Source organism: Sparus aurata, chromosome 11, assembly GCF_900880675.1.
Source record: "Sparus aurata chromosome 11, fSpaAur1.1, whole genome shotgun sequence".
NCBI lineage: Eukaryota > Metazoa > Chordata > Actinopteri > Spariformes > Sparidae > Sparus > Sparus aurata.
The window spans coordinates 14,766,211-14,792,942 of NC_044197.1; the positions used below are offsets into that span (position 1 = coordinate 14,766,211).

Consider the following 26,732-nt stretch of genomic DNA (forward strand, 5'->3'; position numbering starts at 1 on the left):
CTCAATTGAACAATATTCTCATGGTGCTCGAACAGAGACGAGTGGAAATCTATTTACGTGCCAACAAACGTGCGTCAGAGCATCGCGACGGAAAACAGGCACAAATTAGCGTGTCCATCTGGGTGTCATGTTTCCATCCCAGCCCATAAAAACATGTGATGGTTGCAGAGTCGAATTGGCCTGGGAATAAATGCTGATTGTATCCTTTCCTACTACTCCAACAGCCAAAAGTTAGTGTTTTGTTTTTTTTTGTCCATTGTGGGAAAAGAGGTCCAAAAACATCCTAAAATGAGGATTCATACATTATTAACAGACATTTGTTCAGTTTAGTACAGTAATTTTCCTTTTTTTTTTTTTTATCCCAGATGGGAAACTTGATTTGAAGACAAAAAAACATGAGAATACAAATAACTAAAGTACACAAACAAACAGCACAAAAATGTTTCCTGTACATTGAATATATACACAACAAGACAACAACACAACGTCAAAAATACTATATTACATGTGCAGATTAAGTAGGGTTATTGCTGAAATGGCCTGTCCATTTCTAATATATTTGAAAGTTCATGTGGAACTATTTTACATCAAGTGCAAAAGTAATTGTATCATCAGTAAATCTGAGTAAAACTTAGACTTAACATTAACCTGGCTACAAAACACAGACACCACGTCTGTGTTTTGTAGCCAGGTTAATGTGGCTGCATCTTCATGCCAAATTAGACACCAAAATGGCAATGAATCACCAGATCTGCATCTACTTCTGGCCCTGAAGAGATTCAGACAAATTCTACATAAGTACTTTTTCCAAGACATTTTCCTGAAGAAAAAATGTGAAACCAAGCAAAACCTTGAATAATGTCACACTGTCCTGGTCATCGCAACTAACGTAACTAGAATTGGTCCAGGCTTTTTGAGGTAAGTGAGTGGTTCGGAAAACACAAAAAAAGAAAGGACACACAAAAAAGAGACATTCATCCATCCAGCCATCCATCATAACCGGTGCTACGGTGAAGCCAATTTCCACAAAGCTGCTAAGCTGATTGAGGCAGACCAAATCTGTTTCACCAGCTTACATTCCTTCAAAATGGCCATCTCACTTCCAATATCACGGGCTTTTACTGTTCCCCATTCCCCTGGCTCAGGCTGAGAGTTAGCAAGGCTTAGCTGGATGAAACACTTCAACAGCCCAGTTCTCCCCTGGAACCCACTGATATCTCTATAGCACAGCCTCTCCCCACATAGCTACACTTAGTTGGTTTATTTACTCATACTATTATTCTTTAGTTAATTTTTCCCTTTTATTTTTTGTTTCAAATCATAACAGTATTACAACCATTAGGATGTCAACTCATGATTTATGTGAATTCTGATGATTCCGGGCACACAGACACAATCTAATCACAGTGTTTGTACACACATGCACACACACACACACACACCTTGGCAAAATGCACAGGCAGCACTTAACCACCCACAACACCTTCTACTGGAGTAGATTAAATTCACACAAGGCCTCTTTGAAGAAGGAAATTGGACAGATAAGAAACAGATTTCTATGAAAGAAGCTTGTGAGGTGGCCTACAGCGAGAGTGTGGAAGTAGGCAATGGAAATAGTTGTTCACCTGTCTTGTCACCTGTAAGCGTGCTCTTACATGTGCCACCATGCATATTGTGTTCACATATATGATATGTGTAAATCTTTTGACATTTATTGTGTCATATTACCCTCTCCAATCTCTCTCTCTCTCTCTCTCTGTCTCTCTCTCACACTTTTTTTCTGTCATTTTGCCACAACAGCAAATATCCTGTTGGCCCAGGCTGCAGGCTGCTGGTGCTGGTCTATCTGGCCCTGGGATCGATCCGGCTCCAAGCCGAGGCCTCCCATTCATCTCAGAGCCATAAAATGTGATTAGTGCTGACTACAGCACTGCAGGGAGATGGGCTGATAGGCCGGATAGCCTCAGATAGGCTGGGCTGGACACTCTACAGGAAGACAACAGCAACGGCATGCTGTGGATTCATCCATGCTGTTTTCTGTCTACCTTCTTTATTCTCTATCACTCTCTATTTTCTTTTTTCTCTGTCTCCTCTTTGTCAATCTGTCTCCCTCCTTCCTTTATCCTGCCTCGTCTGTCTTCATATTTAGCTGTCTTCAGGCTATCTCTCTCTAAACTTTATCTCTAATTTTTTTGTTTGTTTCATATCTAAGCCTGACAAGCTTGTATGCTCGCAAACTACAAAGCAGCAGTCAAACTTAAATGCCAATATTGTCAGTTTTACCCTCTTCTTATTTTGCAAAGTTAGATTTTAAATGGTGGAACCAGCCTCCATCCCTCTGATGCCACACTTTCCGTACCCACATACAGTGTATCTCTGTGGCATGTGACAGACTCTGTCGGCCAATCATGGAGCTCAGAGCCTGCTAGTGGCAGAATCAAGCTTGGAGGTTGTGACAAGAATTGAGGCAGGAAAAAGAAGACTGCCTCAATTCTGAGGAGAAAAAAACTTCCAGTTCACTTAGATATGTTGGGGGACATCTAGGGAGGTATTGTTTGTTTGAAAATGACTCTGAACTGAATATCATGAAACTTGCACTCCAAATTAGTTTGAACTGACATATCACACCATTAAGTTGGCATAATCAAACTTTATAATTTTATTGTGGCAGTATCTCATGTTATGTTGAAAAGATAGCCTTTAATTCATTCCGACAGAAAGCCCTTCATTAACTGGTGATTCTACAAAATACAGTATCTTTATCAAAATTTGATCTGACTAACTGTTGTCTCTATATATGGTATGTAGTACTACTACACCGAAACCTATACCTACACCTATGTCATTCAACTCAGAATTTTTGGGAGATTTTTAGATAAGGCATCAGTGTGAGATTACTTTAAAACTGTCAGGAGCGGAGAACAGTTGTATTTGTTTGTTACAGCCATTAATGCATTTATCAAACCCATGGCAAAGTAACAGGGCCATTTATGCAACGCTGGTTTGACTGGTTTGAGCATTCACTGCACTTGGAAGTTTTGTTTGATTACACCAGTCAAGCACTCTCACAGTTTATGAAATACAGCATGGAACTGGGAGAGAAGCCCCTTTTCATGAATAATAAAAAACTACACCATGCTGACCTGTGTCTCACGGACGTTCTCCACTGTGAAGTTGAACCAGACTCTGAAGCGGGGGTTGCAGGTGTCAGGGCGGATGAAGAGGTCAAACTCAAACTCACTGATGTAGTCAACACGGCCAAGGTTCCCTGCAGGGGCAATGAAAGAGCTTACCTTAGCATTAAGAAGACGGGAACAGCCCACAACATATAAACACAGTGGATTGTTCCTTCTGTCTTCCTTAAAGTTCACAATCATTTCAAATTGAGGCTTCGAAGACAGATGTGTTTAATCAATAAGTCAAATAAGTGTCCACTGATAATGCTTCAGTGTAATGGTAGTCTCCTGTCTGGCTTATCACTGCCTGTACAGTATCTGCAGATTTTACAACACTGGTAGCTGTCAAACCAAAACAATGCCCGCAGAGAGCAGTACGTATGAGGAAGAAGAAGACCAGAAGACCAACAGACAAGGTTGTTCCAGCCGTCCACATCCGACACACATCATACTATCCTCACTATCCATGGTAATAAGATCCAGATGATCAGTGGAAGTATAATTAATCCAATGGGAACAATTTCCCCACTTCCAATTCTCATAGCTGTCCATAAGATGACTGGGTGTTGGGAGATGATTACATGACATACATTCTAAATATAGGCTCCGTCTGTATCTTCTGATTTATATGTTGGCACACAAGTAGCTGAGAATCCTGTGGATTAATGAATGTCAGAGCAAAAAAGACAGGGAAAAACATGACAAGAGTGCGTTACCAGAAAATGACGCATTGACAGCTTACTTTAACCGATTGCTGTGCTCAACCCAGTACGAAAGACCAGTCAACTCTGTCAAATTAAATGGCAAACTGAGATGCTTTTAAAACCAGCAGCTGTTCAAGAGTTAATTTCACTGGCAAACTAGGCAGACCACACTGCTCGACGTCCCCCACAACTCTACATCGGGGTCCTGCTGACCACCTGTTGGCAAGTAGCACCAGAGCATCAGCACGCACACACGGCTGATTATAGACAGATGGGCTAACTACCACACTGTCAAAGTAGATCCCTCTCCTTCTGCCATCGGACAGAGCTAATCCACTAGTCAGCTTGCAGCACACACACTTTGCTCAGCTCCACTGAAGCTACCCACAGAAGTACTATCATTAGTTTAAATAGTACTGCAGAACACTACAAGGTGCTCTGAAACATAAACAAGACCAGTATTTCAATATAAGACTTTATATCTAAAGTGCTACAGTACCTTGCAAAATTACTCACCCCTCTTGAACTTTTCCACATTTTATCACATTTTAACCACAAATGTAAATGTATTGTATTGGGATTTCATGTGATAGACCCAAAAAAGTGGTGCATAATTGTGAAGTGAAAGGAAATTGATACATCGTTTTCATTTCTTTTTACAAATAAAAAACAGAAAAGTGTGATGTGCAAAAGTATTCAACCCCCTGGGTCAATACTTTGTAGAACCACCTTTCGCTGCAATGACGGCTGCAAATCTTTTGGGGTAAGTCTCTACCAGCGATGCACATATAGAGACTGAAATATTTGCTCATTCTTCCTTGCAAAATAGCTTAAGTTTAGTCTGATTGGATGGAGAGTGTCTGTGAAAAGCAAGTCTTGCCAGAGATTCTCAATTGGATTTAGATCTGGACTTTGACTGGGCCATTTTAACACATGAATATGCTTTGATCTAAACCATTCCATTGTAGCTCTGGCTGTATGTTTAGGCTTGTTGTCCCGCTGGAACGTGAAACTCCGCCCCAGTCTCAAGTCTTTTGCAGACTCTAACAGGTTTTCTTCCAAGATTGTCCTGTATTGGCTCCATCCATCTTCCCATCAACTCAGACCAGCTTCCCTGTCCCTGTTAAAGAAAAGCATCCCCACAGCATGATGCTGTCACCACCATGTTTCACGATGGGAATGGTGTGTTCAGAGTGATGTGCAGTGTTTTCTGCCACACATAGCGTTTTGCATTTAGGCCAAAAACGTCATTTTTGGTCTCATCTGACCAGAGCACCTTCCTCCACATGTTTGTTGTGCCCCCCTCATGGCTTGTGGCAAACTGCATGGCTTTGTTTCAACAATGGCTCTCTTCTTGCCACTCTTCCATAAAGGCCCGATTTGTGGAGTGCATAGTTGTCCTGTGGACAGATTCTCCCACCTAAGCTGTGGATCTCTGCAGCTCCTCCAGAGTTATCATGGGCCTCTTTGGCTGCTTCTATGATCAGTTTAGGTGGATGGCCATGTCTTGGAAGGTTTACAGTTGTACCATACTCTTTCCATTTTCAGGTGATGGATTATCAGTGCTCTGTGAGATGTTCAAAGGTTGGGATATTTTTTCATGTCCTAGTCATGCTTTAAACTTCTCCACAACTTTATCCCGGACCTGTCTGCTGTGTTCCTTGGGCTTCATGATGCTGTTTGTTCACTAATGTTCTCCAACAAACCTCTGAGGCTTTCACAGAACAGCTGTCTTTACACTTAGATTAGTGTACACACAGTTAGTCCACACACTGGACTCCATTTACTAATTAAGTGACTTCTGAAGGCAACTGGTTGCACTGGATTGTATTTAATTGTATCAGAGTAAAGGGGGGTAAATACTTTTGCACACCACATTTTTCTGTTTTTTATTTGAAAAAACAATTAAAACCATGTATCATTTTCCTTCCACTCCACAATTATGCACCACTTCGTGTTGGTCTATCACATAAAATCCCAATAAAATACATTTACATTTGTGGTTAAAACGTGACAAAATGTGGAAGAGTTCAAGGGGGGTGAATACCTTTGCAAGGCACTGTATTTTCAACATTTTCATCATGGCCCAAGAGGTTATTGTGTGACAATAAGGTGATGACTGATCCCTATTAACATTTGAAGCCCATTCCCCAACAGCTTCAGCAGCTAACAGACTAATGGTGAGTGGCGTCTCATTCCAGCACTCAGGTGCTTGGAAAAATCTCTGCAGACTGCTACGATGACTGATTAGGGAGTGGCTGATCTATGCTGAAATATATAACTGTTGTACTTAATCTAGTCATCCATCTGAACCCTGCAAAATCTGCATTCCAGAGGCATACACAATGTAATAAAGTAAGGTTAAACTGATAGTAAAAGTAGAAAGGTGAGAGTTGTCAGAGTAAGGGACAGAGGTGTAAGAAGTCGATATGTTGATGAATGACCTTAACGTGTCTAAATTAAATGTGTTGTGGAAGAGTTAAGCGTGTCTGGATATCTGTATGTATACATGTGCAATTCATATTCCTGAAAATGAGGGGGAAAAAAGGTCAGAATTTCTCTTCTTTGGTTTTGGCACATCATCATGAGAATGATTCTACTATAAAATTGTGAAATCAACTGCACGACCCACTTATTTAGCTAGCTGTCACTTACATGTAAGCGTGCACATTTCAGCAAGCATCTATAGAAATATATGTGCCAATTCTAAACACAAAAAAAAAATGTTATAGATGCATCTCTGAAACCAGTGATCTTCAAAGTTTTGATGAGTAAGAGCCAATTTAGGGAGCCTGCATACGATTGAGGGCTGTATTGAAAAACCATTAACTTGTCATAGGACTTGGGATTGCTCTCATAATAGCATTTAACAATAAATTCCTTGATCACAGAATTTGCCGGTTTGCAGATTAAGCAGATCACTTATCCGTCCTTGAGGTCCAACTATCTATTTTCCATGCTGTTTTTTTTCCATCACATCTGTCAACTACTGACTCATTCACTAAAATACAACACATGTATTGATGACAGAAAAAAGTTCTTGCGACACTCCAAGATGTCATTCCTAACCTGAGAGATGCTTGTTGAAGGGGCACAGCTTGATACAGTAAGAGACTATAATCACACAGCAACCATTTTCCCCTGATGTCAAATGCCGGGATATGGTAATGGTGTAACGTGTATAAATATAGGAATAATAGCTTACATTATCGTTTGATTACATCTAGTGAGTTTCACTTCGAGGCTCAAATAAATGTGTACAAGATGTGATATGTTGTTTTACCTTATATAGTATTGAATTATGGGAAATATGGACAAAACAAATATCTGTTGGAACTTTTACAACATTATCTAAAAATTCTGTTCTGAACAAATTACGACCTCACAGTCTGTTCCATTTTGATCAATTGTATCCTATCATTCAGTAAGCTGTAACAACACTGAACCATAATATCTTGATGTGAAAACTCTTGTTGTGATATGATTACAATGAGAGATGACTGAGTTGATGACTGAGTTCCCATCCAGCCCTAGTTTGTTTTATGCAGTAGTTGGCTAACTAAGAGGTGGCAGCCAGGCGGCCAGGCAGGCAGGGACTAGCTCTTTTGGCTGGTTGGCAATGCAATCCCAAGCCATTGAGAGCAGATAAAGCCAAGAGCAGGCGGAGGGCTGAACCAAACCCAGCTGCAGCTAGCGAGCACTGACAAAGAGAGGAGATGGACAGCAGAGCAGCACCTGTTTCAGACAGATGTGTCATCGAATCGATCATCTCTCATACCAACATCACAGCTATTCACAGGGCTGACACTGCCAAATGCAGCCTATTAGACCGAGTTGGTAATGGGATCCAAAGGTCATCCCTCCAGTAAGAGTCATAATAACACTATTCAGTGATGAAAACACAGCCAAATCTCTGGGGGCACTCTGGTTGTTTATAGAGAGAGGTATTACTTTTTTAAAGATTTAAAGCGAGTAAATGCTTTTAAACCATTATCAGAAATCAATGTCTTGACTTGTGAATCTCCACTGTGAACAATCATTATAGAATTTCTTTACACAGTCAACTGGAATTAGACTGTAAATGATGCTAATCAATCCGTCTCTTTTGCAGTCAAAGTAGAGAGAAATTACTGTATGCCGTTAAGCCAGAAGAATTTTTGAAATGTTGCTACAAATGCTGTCAGAGACGACATGGAAACAAAAACTATGACTGCAATTTACTTTGTTTTATGCACTTTCATAAATCAGGGGATTTGCTTTCATTACTTACGATGGGAAGATTTTACAGAACATCACAGTCATTACAAAAGGAAATCCGAAAAAATATGCAACGGCTGCTGGCTGGGTGCACAGCACAACTGGGTATTATTCATACAATTAAGAATGAATTGGGTGTAAATGAAGCCCATATACTGTGTTTGTCTTTCTCACCTCACAAGAATTCCACCACAGCAAAACTCTTTAAACGAAAGTGTGACAAAGGACGACTAGAGGCAACTTGTGAGGCCCTCTGGCTGCCTGTGGTTGCACTCACTTAGACAGTGAATGCTGATTTGCACAACAATCAGTTAAGACATTGCGTGGTTGTGTGTGTGTGTGTGTGTATGTGTGTGTGTGTGTGTGTGTGTGTGTGTGTGTGTGTGTGTGTGTGTGTGTGTGTGTGTGTGCAAAGTGAGGCTTCACAATACACAATAAGCAAATCATATTTAATGTCTTCAGAGGTCAACATAAATTCAGTTTAGATAAATCAATGTCAGTTTTTGATATGAGAGGTTTTTTTAAAGAAGCTGGCCTGCAATTATTTATTATTCTGAAATTACCCCTGTTTCCCTTCAGGAATTAAATACATTATCTATCTATCTATCTATCTTATTATTTCAAAGATTAACTGATTAATACTTTATTCTATAATAGGGGTACAAAATGTATCCAAATCTAATCCAAATCACATAAAGCTGCAGTTTTTTTTGATAAAGGTAAAAATGCGTGAGGAAAAAACACTATAGTGAAGTACTGTGGTGCTACAGAGATGTTCTCCAGATGTAAGACAACATATGTGTTTGGTACATACCCCAAAACATGTCCTGCCATAATGTGTAATAGTTATTTTTATCAAAAAATAATCCTTCAAATCCTCAATCCTCCAAAATGATCCTTCAAAATAATCATGACTAGTGCAGAAATCAAAATACCTGTAAATAGTGCTGTGCGATATGGACAAAACTTTATATCTTGATATAGCAAATGTATATCCCGATAACGATATATATCCCGATGTAGTATAAGAATTTGTAAACAAAAAGGTTTCCAAGATTTCAGGCTCGTTTGGTGTGTTCAGGCTCGTTTGGTGTGTTTTTCCAGCAAATGCTGGAAATCACTGAAACTATTAACTGACTATCAAGCACAACTTGAGTAATTAGTAAATAGACTAATCATTGCAGCTCTAGAGAAAAGAAACAGCTGCATCGGGGTCCTTTCACCACACAGAGATCAGTCGGCAGGTTAGCACCCCTGAGCAACATTAGCAAAAAACCCTGTCACACCCCCTTCGCATGGAAGATTCAAGGCAGCTATTCAGTGGCACACAAACCCTCTCCTATAAGGTCTGCAAGTCCTCCCTCAGATATCAAGTCAACAACCTATGTATCGCTGATGAATACCCTAAAAAAACTCATTATTTTCAATCATGGTACCAATGTTACCAACCAAAAGATAGCGATAAATGTAACATATGTCTGCCTCTATTTGTGAATACTGTAGCAAAGGGAGCAATAGATAGCAGCCATGGGCGGCTGGGTTATTGAGCCTGATGCTTGAAGGCCTGACGTGAGAGATGGCTGCAGCCTCTATGTTAGAATTACATGTTCAGCCCGCGGAGCAGCAGGGATATGACACGCCATTGATCCCCGTTTTAATTTTATGGTGGCTAACCTCCAGATTCAAACGCATTGGTGGGCTAGTAGCCTGACCCTTTTAATCAATCCCCATATCGTTTAGTATTTAACTAACATAAACGGCAAAGTGATTTTTTCTGAAATGCCCTCTGAATGCATTAGAGATAAACTGGATACAGCAAAGATGAGTTATGTTGAGTCTGTGTGATGTTGAAAAGTACACCAGATTTTGTCAAGGAACATTTTTGGGTTCTTTATGGAACAGACAGACTGTATTAGTGTAAATGAGGCTAATGAACTCCAGACTGAGAGAAGATGAGAAAGAGGAAAAAAGACACAATTTCTAGTCCTTGAGATCTCTTGCATAATTCCTCTTGAGTATCATCGCTCTCCATATTCTTCTTCAGTGGTGTCTTGGCATGTTATGTTGAATATCAATCTTTGTCCTTGAGGGAAAACTAGCGCAGCGTTTAGACATTAACAAATTGGTTTTCAACGAACAGCTTAGCCCTGCTGGTGCAGCCCAACAAAACACAATTGCTGGTTCTGAACAAGATTTTACACATGGCAGCCTTTCCTTGAGGAAAAACCCTGACCCTGTCTTTTCTCTCATCCTTCTCTTCTAGTCGCTAACTGTCTCCCATACTCATGAAAACAAAGAATACAAATATAGCAAAAGGCAAAATACTTTTGAAGAAAAGCTGAAATCACATAACACTGCATGTTTTTGGAAAAAACAACAGAAGTGTCTATCTAAAATGGGGATGAAACCTGCATCCTTTCACAGGGCCATAGGCAAGTAAACAAGGTTCTGACATAAGGTGGCCAAGTGGACAGTCAGTCATTCACACACGGGCTCACAGACTGTGTGTGTGTGTGTGTGTGTGTGTGTGTGTGTGTGTGTGTGTGTGTGTGTGTGTGTGTGTGTGTGTGTGTGTGTGTGTGTGTGTATGGGAGAGAAAAAGAGGGAGCTGAAGAGGGAGCAGAAGAACCTGGCTAATGTAATCCCATTATGGAGGTACAAGAGGGAGCAGTCACAGTGCTCAGCCCACACAATGGGCCGGTCTGCAGCCTGTAGCTATCCGCTGGATGGATGGTTTCTGCCATGCAGATGGATCATCGTACAGCAGCAGCAGGCCTGCCCGCCTCAGGCCTGAGGTGGAACTCACTCACACAAGCAGCCTTTAGAATGGTAATAGGCAGTTGTTTCAAAATGAAATAGACTGTGTGCTTACAGTGCTTCCTACATTGCAGACATGCAGACTGTCATGTCCTTAATCTTGCATATGTTCGTACTGAGGTTCAATCACATGATGTCTCCATAATATAAGGTTAATTTACTGGTATAATAATTAAAATTTCTTAAAGGAAATAGTTTTGCTGTTTATAAATCAGAATGGCACTGTGATGATAAAGATTAAGGTCCTGTATCTGCCTTCACCAAAATCGAATGGGGTCTATTCTGGGCTGAAACATATCCTCATCCAAGTTTCATGGAGAAAAAAAAATGGAGAAGGTTTTGTGTAATCCTGCTCATAAAACATCCAACCAACAAGCAAAAAGACAGATGAAAAAATGACCTCCTTGCTGGAGGTAATTAAAAACTCAGGCATCTACAGGAGATACCCAATGTCCAGGTATCACAATTCCAAATTAAACACCTGTAAAAAAAAAAAAAAAAAATCTAGAAACCCAAACAAACTCCCCAAATCCACACATGCCTGATAATACATTCACTTTATTTTTGGCTAGCATAGGCAAGGCCACAACTGTGTTTAAACACCAGACAAGAGATTAAAAGAGTGCTGTTCTGCAGAGGGACACCAGCCAGGCACCTTTTTAAACTCATTTTTTGCTGTGTTCCATTTCATTATTGGAAAACACATCAGTTTTCCCCCTGGCTGCTCTGCGGTGTGAGGAGGATTCCTGGACACAGAAGAGGGGGACTGATAAAGATAGAATTGATTCCATCCAGCAGCAGCAGCAGCAGCCATAGTGGAGGGGTCTCAGTTTAGACCTGCAGCTAAATGTCTGTTTTTTTCCTCTGTCTCTCTCTCCCCCTCATCTAAAGGCAAGTTGTCACCGAGGCAACATCAATCTCCTGCCTCATGACTTCTTAAAGCCTGCCCTCTCCCCTGATGCCTTATCACTTCATCTGCAGGCAAGATTAAAGAGGTCACCTCCAAGTTTCCACAATCTAACTACCTAACAGGTATACTAAACTGCAGTCAATCTTCTAAAACAGTTCAAAGGAGGAGTTCGGATTTTTTCTAGACAATCTTGAAGGAATAGCTTGACATTTTGAACAATATGCTCATGGCAGAGAGTTGAATGAACATATTTATATCATTCTCTTGTCTGTACAATGAATATAAAGCTAAATTAGTTAGCCTAGCTCTGTAAATAGATGATAAAATTCTCCTATCAGCACCTCTACAGCTCACTATTTATCATGTTATATCCCATTTGTTTAAGCTTACCAACTATCTTAACAGATGTGGTTTATACACGTCACACTTTTTCATAGCATGGCACAATGACTTCCTGGAGTCTGTGCTGGTTAAAGAGACTCCTTTAATACAATGCTCACATGCCATGTAAAAGTTGAAAGAGTCAATGCAGTCATTTCACCTGTGCAATACTCATAGCAGTCAAATAGGTGACATTCAAAAGTTATACGGAAGCTAATATGAGACTTCAGTAGTCCTTCAAGTAGATACCTTCATTGCAGTAGTCGCATGTTGGTTTATTGACAGTGTTTTATCCCAGCAACAACATGTGTCTTCTAGGATGTATAGCTCTGCCATAGTTCAGCAAGAAAACATAAAGCGGGAACTTGGTGCTAAAAACAGAATGTCTTCGGGAGAGAGTGCGGCTGGGAAGGGGTGAGGAAGCTGGTAAAAATTCGATTTAACAGGTACAAATTACTTCTGGCAAAGAAAAGATCTAGAGGGGTTTGTTTTTCCCAAAGGCAAATTATGTAGATGACAAATTACATTAAACTTGAATATGAGCGCATAAGCTGAACACTATGGGTATGAATGCACTGACAGATGTAAAGTTCAGACATCGCTTGTGTCTTGTTTTTAATCCTGTGGACACGTCATTTGTATTGTGAGTGTATCTGTGTGAGACCAGAGACAACTATCCTGCTCTGGCTGGACAATAAGGTTATTCTACTCTATTCTATGCTATTGTAACAGCAATCACAATCCACAATCTAAATTGATTTAGTGATCTTATTTCTCGATTTTGATTTCGATTTCGCCATTTGCACATAATATTGCATTAAATTGTTCTTTTTTGGCACAAGCTTTTCAGCCAACATGCAGCTAACTGTAAATACAGTTGTACCATTTAAGGAAGAGCCATGTGAAGCAACTTGTCCAATCAGCATAGCAGTCCAGTTGGCTACATCACCCTATTGGTTTGTTCATGTTGCATGGATCGGCTAGTAAATGAGATTATGTGAAAAAGAAACAGAAGTAAGAGAACATTAACAAAAGCGATCTCTACCAATTGCCTTAAGAGTAAATCTTCAATGCCTTCAAGATTAATCACAATGTAAAATCCTCAGATTGCCTGCACTTGTCAGATAGTTGGGTGGGAGGGATGACTTAAGAGCTTTTGTGGATAAATGTGGTAACAAGACATCAGAGGTGTCGAGATACTTTGGTAGTTTTTTTGGCCATGAAGTCAACGACACACTTAAAATGGGGCTTGAATAAGATTACTTCGATTAACATGAAACAGATTTGTCTGTTCAATATGAAACATGTTGAAGATCACCGACAAAAAAGACAACAAAATCTGTTACCGAAGGCATCACTATACGGTAGTGCACATAGTACAACACTCCCACCAGCAACGAGATCCATCCCTTGGAACGAGTAGCAAAGGCTCAAAACACCTGAGCAGTAATCCATTACATTCCTGTTTGGAATCCTTTTAATGTCTGACTTGCACCTCACTAAGAACATGATCCATTTAAAAACCACAGTCCTGACTGGGTATTCTGCTGCCCACGACACTACATGACTATAAAGACTCATTTTCATTTGAATTGAACATTTAAAATAATCTTGTCTGATGTCTTATATAGCCACATGAACACAAGCACAATGAGTGCTCGTGTATTTGTAAACATTATGTGGAAATTGTTGTAAAATAATCTTAATATACAACAAAACCAGGATAAGAGCAGACAATAAGAGAGGACAATAAGGGAAAAAATCATATTGTTATGAGTCCATCTATGCTCCAGTGAGCTCCTCGTTTCAATATGGATGAAGAAAGCTGGGCCCGGGGACAGCAGTAAGATATGCAGGCAGCCCACACATATCTGATGATGTACAGGCCTGCCTGCACTTTCTAAAGAGAACACATTTTCCAGCTAGCCTTTTATAATTGTATTTTTTTCCCGTTCAAAAGGCCCTAGAGCTAGACTGGTATGCTCCATCTGAAGCGGTTGGTGTAGTAATGGGTCATAGTGATGCATTCATACTGGGACTGGCTTAATTGTATTATCAATCTCATCCAGACAGTGCCATAGCCCCACAGCTCTGGACATGCTACTGTCAGACACTCTGCATTAGTATTGGGGAGTGAACCATGAGGAATTGCAATCTTCACTTTCATCTGTTTCTCAAACCTAAAAACAGTGGCCCGGATGTTTTGATGATGTTTTTATCGCATTTTGGGCACTGCCATCCCTCAGTTCTTGCCCTCTCTCTTTCTGTCGACCAATCTGTCTATCACTCTCACCCTCTGTCTCTTTATCTTTTTGCTTTTGCTGTGTCCTGTGTGTTGGTGGCCACTGAGTAAATACAAGTCTGTTCCAATTTCATGCTATCTTTTAACAAGTTAATTATGTTGAGCCCTACAAAGGCTGAGGACAGACAGAGGAGGTGGCGGCTCTGGCAGAGGGACAACTGCCCAGGTCAGCTCTGTGTTGTTCTATCTTGTTTTGTGTCTTCTTCTCCGAGCACTCGCCCTCATCTCTTTTCTCTTCTTCTCTATATTCTCTTGGTGCAACTCCCTCCTTCCTTTCCTCTTTTGCTCAGTAGTAATCTTTCCAGCGGCTCTGGTGGTGGAGGAGAGTTTGGAGATAAAAGCGCAGGGAGCTGAGGAGTCCTTGGCAAGCCTAAGGCAAGGAGAAGGTCAACAGGCCTGCTAAGAAGGGCTGTTATCATCTTGGTAACATGTTATCGGAGAGCCTGCAGTAGTGTTTATTTACAGTTATTGCTCCCTCTGGGTGCACACTTCAACGCCTGGGGCTGATTGCTCTGTAATGAGTTCAGGAACACAGGGAGCCGATGCAAGAAAAGAAAAGAAACAAGGGAGGCAAGAAATCACTGGCCAATAACCGATAGGTCAGCAAGAAAAAAATAAATAAAGGAAGAACAGAACACTCTGGTCATTGAAAAAGCTGGAGAAGCAGACAAAAAAGCATGCGTATTCTTCTAACCAAGACAGTTTTTCTTTACAGTGCCTATATACTGCCATCCAAGGGCAAACAAATCACCCCAAGTTAGACATCAGTTTCCTCAAATGAGGTTCAGTCCAGTTAATCCAGAGGGGCAGTAAAAGGCAGTTTTGTTCTAAGAACCACTTCTCAAACTTAAAACACTTGATTACCATCTCTAATGTCCAGCGTCCCTCTTGTAATTTTTTTTTGCCACTGGTGCCTTTTCTGCATTCATTGGCTTGACCAGTCAAGTATTGTGTGTGCTAATCAGATTGGTCCATATTTAACAGGTGAAATGACAAGAGTGAATCCAGGAGTTGGCCAAATCAGGAGAGAGGATGTCTGTAAACCCCAGGGTGGGTTTTTCAACAGTTAGGAGCACACTGCAGAGGAAATCTCTCAATATGGAACAGCTTTTCAATCTAGGGAATTACCCTAAGTGCTGCTACTGTCAATGCAATGCCAGCTTTTCAGAAAGAAAAAAAATGAAAAAGCAGGAAAAGGCAGCACTGAATGCCATTCAAATGCCTTGGCAGAAGATCAAGGAGTTTTTCAGCATTTTGCCAGGCACTGCACTGCACCCATCGTGCAATTAACACAAATTAAGATACAGAGCAATAAATATGTATATAACAAAGTCACAGAGCACAGATATAAATTCTATTTTTTTTCTGAGAATATACCATAAAAGCAAATCCATCCGATGACAAGCTAATCCCTTTTTATACCATCGGATATGGGAGATTAAGAGACATAATTTGGTAATTCAATTTACACATAATTCATCAGAGAAGAAGAGCGCAGGGAGCTTTTTGGGATGAAGTTTCTTCATCACAGCAGGAGGATCCAGATGATGCCAAGTTCATGATGCAGTGATGATAACTGTAATGGCTTCATTAAGAAATAAAGGACTCAACACATCTTTGCATGCAGTGCAGCATTACGTTGTGGTTGCAGTCAAATTAAGAATAGGATTGGACAGTGTCTTTAAGAACTGAAGCTCTGGGAGAAAATCTCAGTAATCAACAGTCATGCAATCAATGGAGCAAAGTCGTTAAAGTGAAAGAAGTAAAACACGTTTCCAGTTTTTTATTGTTACAAATGTCATGCTATATCTTAGAAATTAGTAATTAATGTTAACGTTTGAGTATTATAAGTATTTTTTTTTTTTTTACAACAGTACATGCCCATGCTACTTACTTTTAGGAAAGAGTTTCCTATTCCTTTAAAAACTTCACTACACTGTGCCAAAATGCTGATTTAATCCAAACTTAATTTTTTACATCTTATTATTTTTGGTTCTCGGCCTTCTCATTCAACTTTCATTAGCATCCACTGTGGATTAAAGACAGCTGTTCTAAATCCACTGTCCAGCAACATACATTCGAAAGGTTAATGCTAGAGGATTTAGCAGTCTAAGAATTGATATTTCAAAAGCAGAGCTAAAAGAGAGTGAATAGTAGACTTTCATTAATCAGGTGATTAGGATACAACTCAAAACTAATGCTGCACAAATATGTTATCAATTATTTGCTAACACATCTGTCATAGCAACGATAATATATAAATACTGTGTGTACAGCATTATTGCGCTGCCCTCAAGTGGCCAAAAAATCTATCAATGGAGGTTTAATGTATTGCTCTTCTGAAATTGCAGATGAATTTTTCTCATTCTTTTAATCTAAAATACCTTGGTTCTTTAGCATTTATTTAAAGCAACATTATGTAGAAATTCAGCATTTTGAGCATTTTGCCCCAGTTTCTGGGTGAAACACCACTGTCGTAGACACCGTACCATCAACATGATTTTAATTATAGAACGCACTGAAAAACTGTTTTATCATAAGTGTAAAAACTAAAAATTCAAGCCGAAATTCCTGCCTACATGAGTATGCAACTATTCTACAGCATAAAGAAGAAAACAGTAAACAACATAAAGATTTAACAACACCCGGGAACCTCAACAAACGAGAATAGACACTCCTTTAGTCTCTCTAAAAACGTGTGTACATTCCAACATGTTCACTATTAAGAGCTGTTTGAAATGTTCACAGAAAAAATCCTAATAACAGCATTTGCCCCCAAGGAGTGAATTTCAATACTGTTTACTTTGAGCAGTAGACCTACAAGATAGCTGCCTGGATTCAGACCAAAATGTATTCTATCAAAATTCTGCTCCTGTCAGTATTTCACCCTTCACTGTATAAGCATATTCTGTACATGAATTTGTGTTATCAAACAAACCCTGGCACCTCAATGAAGCTCATCTCACTGAGAGGTTTTCTAAATAAATCAGCAGAATAAACACAGGCAGCTTGAAAAACATGAACTGGTAAAGCATTACAAATCCTCGCCATTTTCCCAACCCATACAATCTTGCCTGGGATGAAAAATGAGACGTCTGTTCTGAAACTGTGTTTATGGCGTCAGGAATTGCTTGGAAATGAATTACTGGATGAATCACTGGAGACTTGTGTGCAAGCACCACTTGTGCAGTGCAGAAATCTAGTTGCAGTATTTTTCACTTACAATGCACTTGTATCATGACTTTATTTATTTTTATTTTATTCTGTTTATCTAACAGGGACAGTGCACAGCTACTTAGATGTACCAGGGTTATTTAATTTAAGCTAATTTACATTTGCAGTCCCTGGGCAGGAGACGAAGAAAATTAATTCAGAAAATTAATACTGAAATACGAAAACACAAGAAAGTACATATTCCTATACTGATTGATTATATCAGTGCATAAAAGCATTTGTAACGTGTTATCAATAATCTATTTTACATTTCGCTAATTTCACTGTGTATCTAAAAATTCCAAATCAAATTTGACCAAAAACTTTATTGCTCCTAACATATTTATTAACAAAATGAGTGAGTAATTCCTTTCAAACTACAAGCAGCAGCACACACATTTAAAACAGACAGGTCACAAAATCAGAAATGAGGTGAACTGCTCCCTTGTCATCCTCTGTCACACTGGCTGTCAATCAGGGCCCTTGACGTGTCACACTATACTAATAATTCCCACGGTCTGATATTTGCGAGAATGGCAAAATACCTGGAAGCTTTTTATAGGATTTTTTTTTTTTAGGTACTGAATGTGCCTCTGTATTAGGAAATGAATTGATACAAAGCATTTAAATAGTAAATCAAAAACACAACATCATCATTACAACCATCACCACAATCACTTCAGCTGGAATTTAAAACAACAACAAAGTAAGACTTGTTTCACACCAAATCCTTCAGTAGAGATGAAGAAACAATACAATTTTTTCTATTACAAATGAGCTATTTCTTATAATGTTCAGAACCTGAAAATTGCTCCCTTCAACCTTTCCAAATCTCACAGCCACACTGTGTATACAGTTTATAATCAAATCCTTTCATTACTCACAATTTACAAAACAGCCTGCTGCTGCTAGCATTTGGTGACATTTTGAGAAGATGAGGTACTGGCGGGGTCTCCTATGTATAGTTCTTATCAGAGCCATCAACAATTAACTTACAAAACAGTGAGGTTGATTGTACTACTTCCTGGCAGAGGAGGCATCTCCGACCAGTGCAAACGAGCCAATGTGTTCACTCAGTGATTAGACGTGACCATATGCAACAGGCGTGAATGTCAGACAGGATTATCGCTCTGTTACTTTTGCAATGCACTGATATCACTTCCCACCAACCCAATGAAAAAAGACTGGAGCCCCCACCAAGCCATGTGACAAAGGCAGCTAGTTGCTGTCTACGGTTATTATGATTCTCAGGTTGACCACCTTCAAAGTGTTTGTTCCGCTCAGACAAAGAAGATGAAACTAATTAGAAATAGTTGTATATTTACTCATTAAAGCTGCAATAATGGATCATTTGGTCACTGGGAAGCAGCAAAAGCAAGCTGTAAACACGACACTGGCACTAATGCTTTAGCTAACTGTTGCCTTTTTACACATCCAGCAATACACAGCATTCATTTGGAGTATCGACTATATAAAACATGGACTTTGTCTCTATTATGTCGCTTGACGTTTCATAAAAGCCATAAAGAAGCTCAGTGTAGTGGCTCCGAATATCGCCATCTTGGCAGTGCCTGACTCCACCTAACTCCCAGCTAATTCAAAAGTGGTGAATTCTCCAACAACACCACCACAAACACGGCTAAGATGTCAAGCTTATTGACTGAAACTATTCTGACCACTTTTATCAGCCGATATTTTTAACCTTGTTTTTAGCAGATTACTACTAGCAGACAGTTTGTGGCCAAGACGGCCATTAAGTTCAAAGGTAAGTTAGCTATTGCAACCAAACCATTTTTTGCACCAGGCTGTAAACATTGAATAGGAATTGATCACTCTTGAAGCCAACCTCAAGTGGCCATTTGAGAAACTGCAGTTTTTGACACTTCTGCTCTGGCATGGGGGTTTCGGCTTGATTTGGAGTTTAGTTTGTGGCTACCTGATAGCAACTGCAATATTTTTTCTTTTACCTCTGTTTTGCTGTCCACAAACTGTACGAAGCTGATGAGAAGGCAGCATAATGTGAGGTTTTCGAGCATTTTTGGGAAAAAAGCTGCTTGCTGCAGCAAAAACAACATTAATAGAAGAGTGAACCAAAACAGTAAAGTTACAAGTTGGAAAGTCAAAGCGATGTACTGTAAGACCCTTTAAGCAGTCTGTAGAGCTGAAGGGAATGACAGAGTTGAGTGAAAATTCTGTATGAGCTACCGCTTTCACATACAGGAAGACATGTGATCCATTTTTAATATAAGAATACGTAGTCGTTTTAAAGAGACTGCATCTGAGTTTTTGTGCTTGGGAAGCTTCCCTCAGGGTCAAGCCAATATAACACATCCCAACTCCCGTGGTATGATATGGCAAAAGAAGCTAAATAAAACTGACAAAATATGCCTGAAGAAAGCCAGAGATAGGACATGATGATAATAAAAAAAAACACAATAATAATAAAGAGTAATCTCTTATGGATACAAATGGCCGATAAATAGCATAAATCAAAAGCAATGGTCTTGCCAACAGTCCCTTGACAACTCAAATTTATCTCCATACTCTACTCCTGACTTAAAAGAAAGAGAGAGGAGAGAAAACTGCTAAAAGGGAAACTGGAGAGGCCATTTAGTGATTTGAGCAGTGAAGCTTCTCCGCTGCCAAGGACATGTAAGAGAGACAGAGAGACTGGGAGTGCCTCTCAATTCATCAGATGTCAGGAGTGCTCCCTCCCACTCAGACGAATGGATCTCCTTTTGGAAAGCCCATAGGAGTTAGAGCAATCTAAGGTTGGTGAGCTGGACGAAAAAAAAATACAGTAAAAGTCAAAAATCGAACGGCCATATATCTAAAGGCCATATTACTACACAATGCACAATACTGTAGAGCTGTCCCAAATGATTATTTTTCAAAAGATTAATCTAGCGATAATTTTTTCAATTAGTCGACTAATCTAACGATTAATTTAACTTGACATGACCAAACAAAAGTAACGTAGTAACTGTAAATGTCATTGGTAACTTATATGAGGAAAAAAATACTGCAGTTGTAGGCGGAGCAGCGTCTGTCCTCCCGCCTGTCCTACCAACTCTTAGTCACATTTCTGCTCGAAAAACAGCGTCTGTCACCGGCAAAAACCTTTAACTCACTCAAGTGGTTGTGTTGATAGAAATCACTGCGATGGTCAGCCCTCCCGACCGAGACTTCAGTGAACTTTCCCCCAGAAAACAGCCTCCGTAGCGCACGTGACAGAGTCACGCAGCGACCTGTTTACTGATGGCGATTATGTAATAATGTAATTTAGCACGAAAAACTTAACTCTTTCATCTTCCAGGTTGTTTAGGGGGCGGGTTCTCAATCACTACACATTATAAACGGTCCGCAGGTTTAGGTTGACAGGGGGGACACCTGGGAAACACCCCGACGTCATCCTCATGATGTGTACCGTCACGTCTCTTTAGGAGCGGCAGCGCAGCTTTCTGTGTGAATTACATGGCGGTTCGTCTTTATTCCAGTGGTGCTTCGCTCTGTGTGAATGACCAACAGCGGAGAATTGACGAACCGCCGCTGTGGCGTTAATGCAGCGTCTCTGTGTGAGAGAAGCTATCCTCAGCCTCCGCAGGTACTAACACTTCCTGTTTGGGACGACGCGTCGACGCAAATTATTTATGTGGCGAATTTATGTCGTCGATTACGTCGACGCATCGTCCCAGCCCTACAATACTGAGTCACATCTTCATGCGTGGGGAGATGAGTGTCAGAAAATCTTCTAAATACATTGATAACAAATGCATTTCCATCCATGGGCTACCTCTCCTTTTGGGCTGTTTCATCAGAGAGGCAAGGCAGAGAGCTGTATACTGCGGCAAGCTCAGGCCTCTCCAAGCCACTCATTCTGAGCATCTAGCTTGATTGTAAAAACGTTTCCCTCTTCTTTAATCAATGGAAACTCAACTATCCTGATTCATGGGGCACTCTGTAGTATATAAATATCTTCTGACAAGCTTGACTGCCTTCTCCCCCCACCATCTCCCCAATACCAGCCACCAGCCCCCCCAGTGTTTATATTATTCTTTTCTTCTGTAGTTCCCTTTTTTTCCTCTTCCCCATCATCTCCCTCTCAGTCTGTGTTTTCTATCTCTCTCTTGCTCTGTAAATTTTGCTTTAGATTCTAATCATTCGTTCTTTAGAGGGACTTTGCAACGGCAACGTGACAATTTCAAGGAGAAGATAAGGCCGGTCAGATTAAATAAACTGTTCAGTATTGGAGAAAAGGAAAATAAGGAATTGTACCAACAAAAAAGCAAAAAGGAAAAGACAATGAAACTGTCTTCATCAGTGCACAGTGGAAATATTTTCTTCAACATTTATCCTCATTACATATCTCCTGGCAGCCTCTTTTTTTTGTTTTTGTTTTTTTGTTTTTCTTGATCTTGACAATAGAGAAAATATTTTTTCATCAATTATCATTACTGAGGGGTGATTTAAAATCTCAAGCGCAAATCCACAAAGTGCTTGAGAGATTCAATAACTTCCATAATGTCAGAGGTGGAACCTTTAATTAAGAGAAAGTGTTGTCATAAAGCATACACACAGGTATTGTCCTACTTTTAACTTATCTCTGGTGATCATCTGCCCAGGCAACCATTCACTCCTCTAAGGATATATTCTTTGGTGTATAGGGCTGCTACTTATTTTCACTATTGATTAATCTGCTGATTATTTTTGTGATTACTCGATTAATCATTAAGTAAAAAAAATGGCAAAAAGAAATGGGCATCACAGCTTGACAGGCCCAAAGTGATGTCCTCAGAGTGGTTCTTTAGTGCAACCAACAGGGTGAAGCCTAGCATTCTAATGGTACCTTCAGTCAATACTACACCCTCTGTAATATCAAAAATGTAATTCAATTTGTAAACAAATAAACTGACTAAGCCTCCTTTAAAGGAGGCAGCTGTTCAGAGACTTGGACGCAGCTGGAGAAACTGCTTTTAGTCACTCAACCTGGATGACCGGACGAAAATAAAGAAACTGATGGGATATCAGCATTGGACTATGTACAAATTAAAATAACTTTCAAAAGGAGCATTAATACCACACAGCAGAGGGCAGCCATCACTGTTGCATCTAGACGGTCTAATCCAGAGAAGAAGAAACACAGGTATTTTTTTTTTTTATGTTGCTGTTGTCACTGCAGTGCAATACTGTAATATTTCCCTGTAAATACAATATAATTCATGTGCTATTGGTATCATACCAAGGTTTGAGACACACAAAAATATCTCACATACTACTTTAGTCACAAAACAGCCAGCGACTGAGTTTTGGCCAACAGCAGTAAAAGGGCTTCGATAAAGTCAACCAAGACAGGCAAAAAAAAACCTCCAACAACAGCTTCTCATAACAGCTAACTAATTGCTTCAAGAGGTCTGTGAAGATTTTGATGCCTCGTCATTCACTCCAAGACAAGCACAGTGCAGATCTGCTAGCATCAGCTGTGGGTGCTGCAACGGACATGGCTCTCAGGCTATCCAACACAGTATAGTCTTTGTCTTTGACAGAAAAGCAGCAAATCTGTACAATAAAGAAGATGGAACCAAAGCAAAAAATTAATTGATTATGAAAATAGCTGGTAGTTAATTTTCTTTTCATCAACTGATCGATTGATCGACTAAAGCTGCAGCTCTGTGTGTCAGAAATCGTATTGCAATATTGGTCATGGTCACCCGAACAATACTGAATATTCTTTAAACATGTATATATTTTGCTAAATGCAATGTCAAGTTGTGATCAGATCATTTTTCCCATGGTTAATCAATGGCTGATTTTCTCAATTTAACAATTTGACAAGATAGTCAAGTCATGTTAGAAGCTCAAAAAACAAGTAAGTTTAGTCTCAAAGTCTCAAAAGGCCTCAACTGTTTGGGTCCTAACTGACAGAAATATTGGTTTGTGCATATCTGTCCTCCAGTCTGCCATATAAGTTGGATTGTATCGAGTGAATTGATTGTAAAGCCAGATGAGTCTATGAGTTGTGCTTATCAATGGACCCCATTAAACACTTGTCACCCCTGGGGAATTTCTTTGACCATGTAAGTCATTGTCAGCAGACAGCAGTCTGACTAATCAATGAGCGCTTAATTGCATCTGGTGCACGGTCCAAAGGTGCAGTAAAACAATATGCCTGCACTGTCAGTGTCATCCTTTGAAGAGACAGATGGCACTTTAGTCAGCGACATTGTGAGGATGCACTCACAAAAGAATTTGGGACTTAGCTGGAAATGTCAACAGTTGGAGTGTGTGACAAAACAAATGTGACAAGACAAGATAAGAATGTCATTTGGATTTCACTCTAAAAAAAACAATTAAGCTTCTCTTATCGCTTTCATGAATCTCTGACTCTTGACACAATACACAACAATAGGCCAAGACTTAATGTTTACAGATTAACAAAATCTTCTATTCTCTACCATGGTTTTGCATTGTCCTAAGTAGCATAAAAAGATGATCTCAACAAGTAAAACTCTATTTGCATATGGGGTTTAATGAACATTTGCATATTGCTCTTTACAAAGTCAACTAAAGCCAGCAGCAAGGTTTGCAATGTCCTGTCTTAGGAAAATAGTCATAATGTTGAAGTTATACTGTACAAAACACAGTCGGGGTCATCATTAGACTGTATGTCAGTTTTAAGCAGAAACAGGAAAAGGCTTTTAATGGTTTCAAATAACTCTGTGTCAGAGGACCTGTTGGCTGAGACACCTACTGTATGTAAATATGTAGGCCATCACTGACTTGATCAGCATAGGGCCGACAACAAAGTGAATTAAGCCTCATCTAAATGTAAATGAGGTTTTATACCTTTGGCAAACAGCTTACATAACCAATGTCTATTCTAATAAACCAATTAGATTTTATTCTGTGCTATACTAACACAACAAAATAAAATCTGTGCTTTATGAAAACGTACATGGGATGCAGATTGCTGTAGACCGAAGGAAGAAAAAAGGGCAAACAAAATCTTGCTGAGTTATAGGACTGCATACATCTCAAATTAAAACGTCTGCTTGAAATACCGTGTTTCAGGCATTCACTCTGGTATGAGAGGAGTAAAAGACACATGGGCTGTCACAAGAGACCATTCCAATAGCTTTGAGAAATAAACATGCCTCTCTAACATTCAGTACATGTGGCAGGAGGTTACACGCCAGTCTCCAATTTCCTTCCTGTCATTGCTATCACAGATATCAGACTGAATGTATGAGAAACAGCAGCTCATTTTAGAAGCCTTACTGATACTTACTTACTTACTTACTGTACTTCCAGTACACTATGCATGTTGTCTTATCAAGTGTAAATAAAAGCACCAGTCTGCTGTAACAACAATATTGCATGGTCATGGTTAGACGGACCTGGAAATATTAAGTTCAAGTTCAAGTTTTCATCAACAACACCAAGGTTCAGAAATGATTAAGAAAGAAAGTATCCAAATGTAAAACACCTCATTTTAGCCCAATACATCAAGCAAGTGAGTTTGTTCAGATCCCTGTTTATATAGTATTAAAATCAGCTTTTTATGTTGTCAAATGTCATCAATTAAACACATTGCACATATTTTCATTACAATTACAGGTAACACTTGACATTATGGTGCACACACAGTACATGTGAGTAATTACTAAGGAATGAGTGATGAACAATCTAATATTTAATGACTCTTTGATAAGTAGATATACAAGAGATATTGATGAGTTAATATAAAACAGACTTCCCCTTTAGGGTTTTTAAAAAGGGTACATTATGGTAAGGCAATCATCAGGTGATGAGGGACCATTCAAAAACTTTAGGGAGAATAAAAAGAATAACTAATGATTAAGTTATTAGTAATTAACTAATACTTATGAACAAGTAGATAATGATTACTTTTTTTCTGGGCACCAGATTGGAAGATACTTTATTATTGTATTATTGTTTACTATTATTGTTTTAATTCAATTACACTTTATTCATGAGCTGTGAAGTGTTACCCAATATCCTTAAAGGATAATACAATCATTCAGTATGCTTTACAAAAGTAGTGTATTTAATCATACATGATGACGTTGACTAAGAGTACAGATGGAGTGCTTCCAATAAATTGTATGCTTTTTTTAAAGGTGCCCTGTAGAACTGTGGCGTTGTTCTGAAAGCTAGTAGTTTGTCTGAGCAGACTCCATTTCTAAACTAACGATAGCTACAGTTGCTTTCAGTTAGGCAAACAGAGAGAGGCCCGGAGACGAGGCACTTGAGAACGATAAAATCAAATCCTTTGGATTGTTGGGGAAAATCCCGCCTGAGTCCTTCCCAAAGATATCCAAAGTCCAGCAGCATTAAAAAAAAATAAAAATTGTCCACAGGCTTGTATATTTCAAGTTATGTCATGTTACAATCTGCTTACATATGGCCAATAAAATTATCAATACATGTACTTGCTACTAATTGTTAAATAGATATGTTCCTGCTCTACTAATGAAAGGGAAAAGAACACCAACTTTTTAACGCCAGTTTGCAATTATTGGAAAACCATCAAGGTAAATAGTTAAGATAATAAACGCTAATCACAAGCCAAGCAGGTATTAAACACTGTGATATTGTCAAAGAACTCTGATAAACTAATACCGAGGCTCACTTTAAAGTGTGATGCTTAAATGCAACAGCAAAAGGGCAGTAATTTGACATTAGCTGGCAAACATCAATTTGTCCCCCATTCTAACTTTAGTAATGCATTTACTGGAAAGAGATTAATATCAATTCCATAAATCATTCAGGAGATACATCCGGAGCCAGAGACACTGGTATGTTAGCTGATCTCAGTGTGGGAGCTCAGCACCCATTAATCAATGTCTGAGCTCCTCTCGCCATGTCATCTGGGAAAAAAGGCAAATTTATAAAAAGCGCAATCACTATACTGATATCTTAGCACAATCCTTCTTATATAATATGTTTAGATC

At 39.4% G+C, this 26,732-nt stretch overlaps 1 protein-coding gene across 2 annotated transcripts in view; it reads right to left on the minus strand.

The window, feature by feature from the left end:
* agbl4 (AGBL carboxypeptidase 4) overlaps positions 1–26,732 on the minus strand; it is a 294,869-nt gene that overhangs the window by 261,053 nt on the left and 7,084 nt on the right. For both annotated transcript variants that reach the window (XM_030433368.1, XM_030433367.1), the window contains exon 3: positions 3,144–3,268. In XM_030433368.1, coding sequence (XP_030289228.1) covers positions 3,144–3,268 — 125 coding nt within the window. The remainder of the gene's footprint in view (positions 1–3,143; positions 3,269–26,732) is intronic.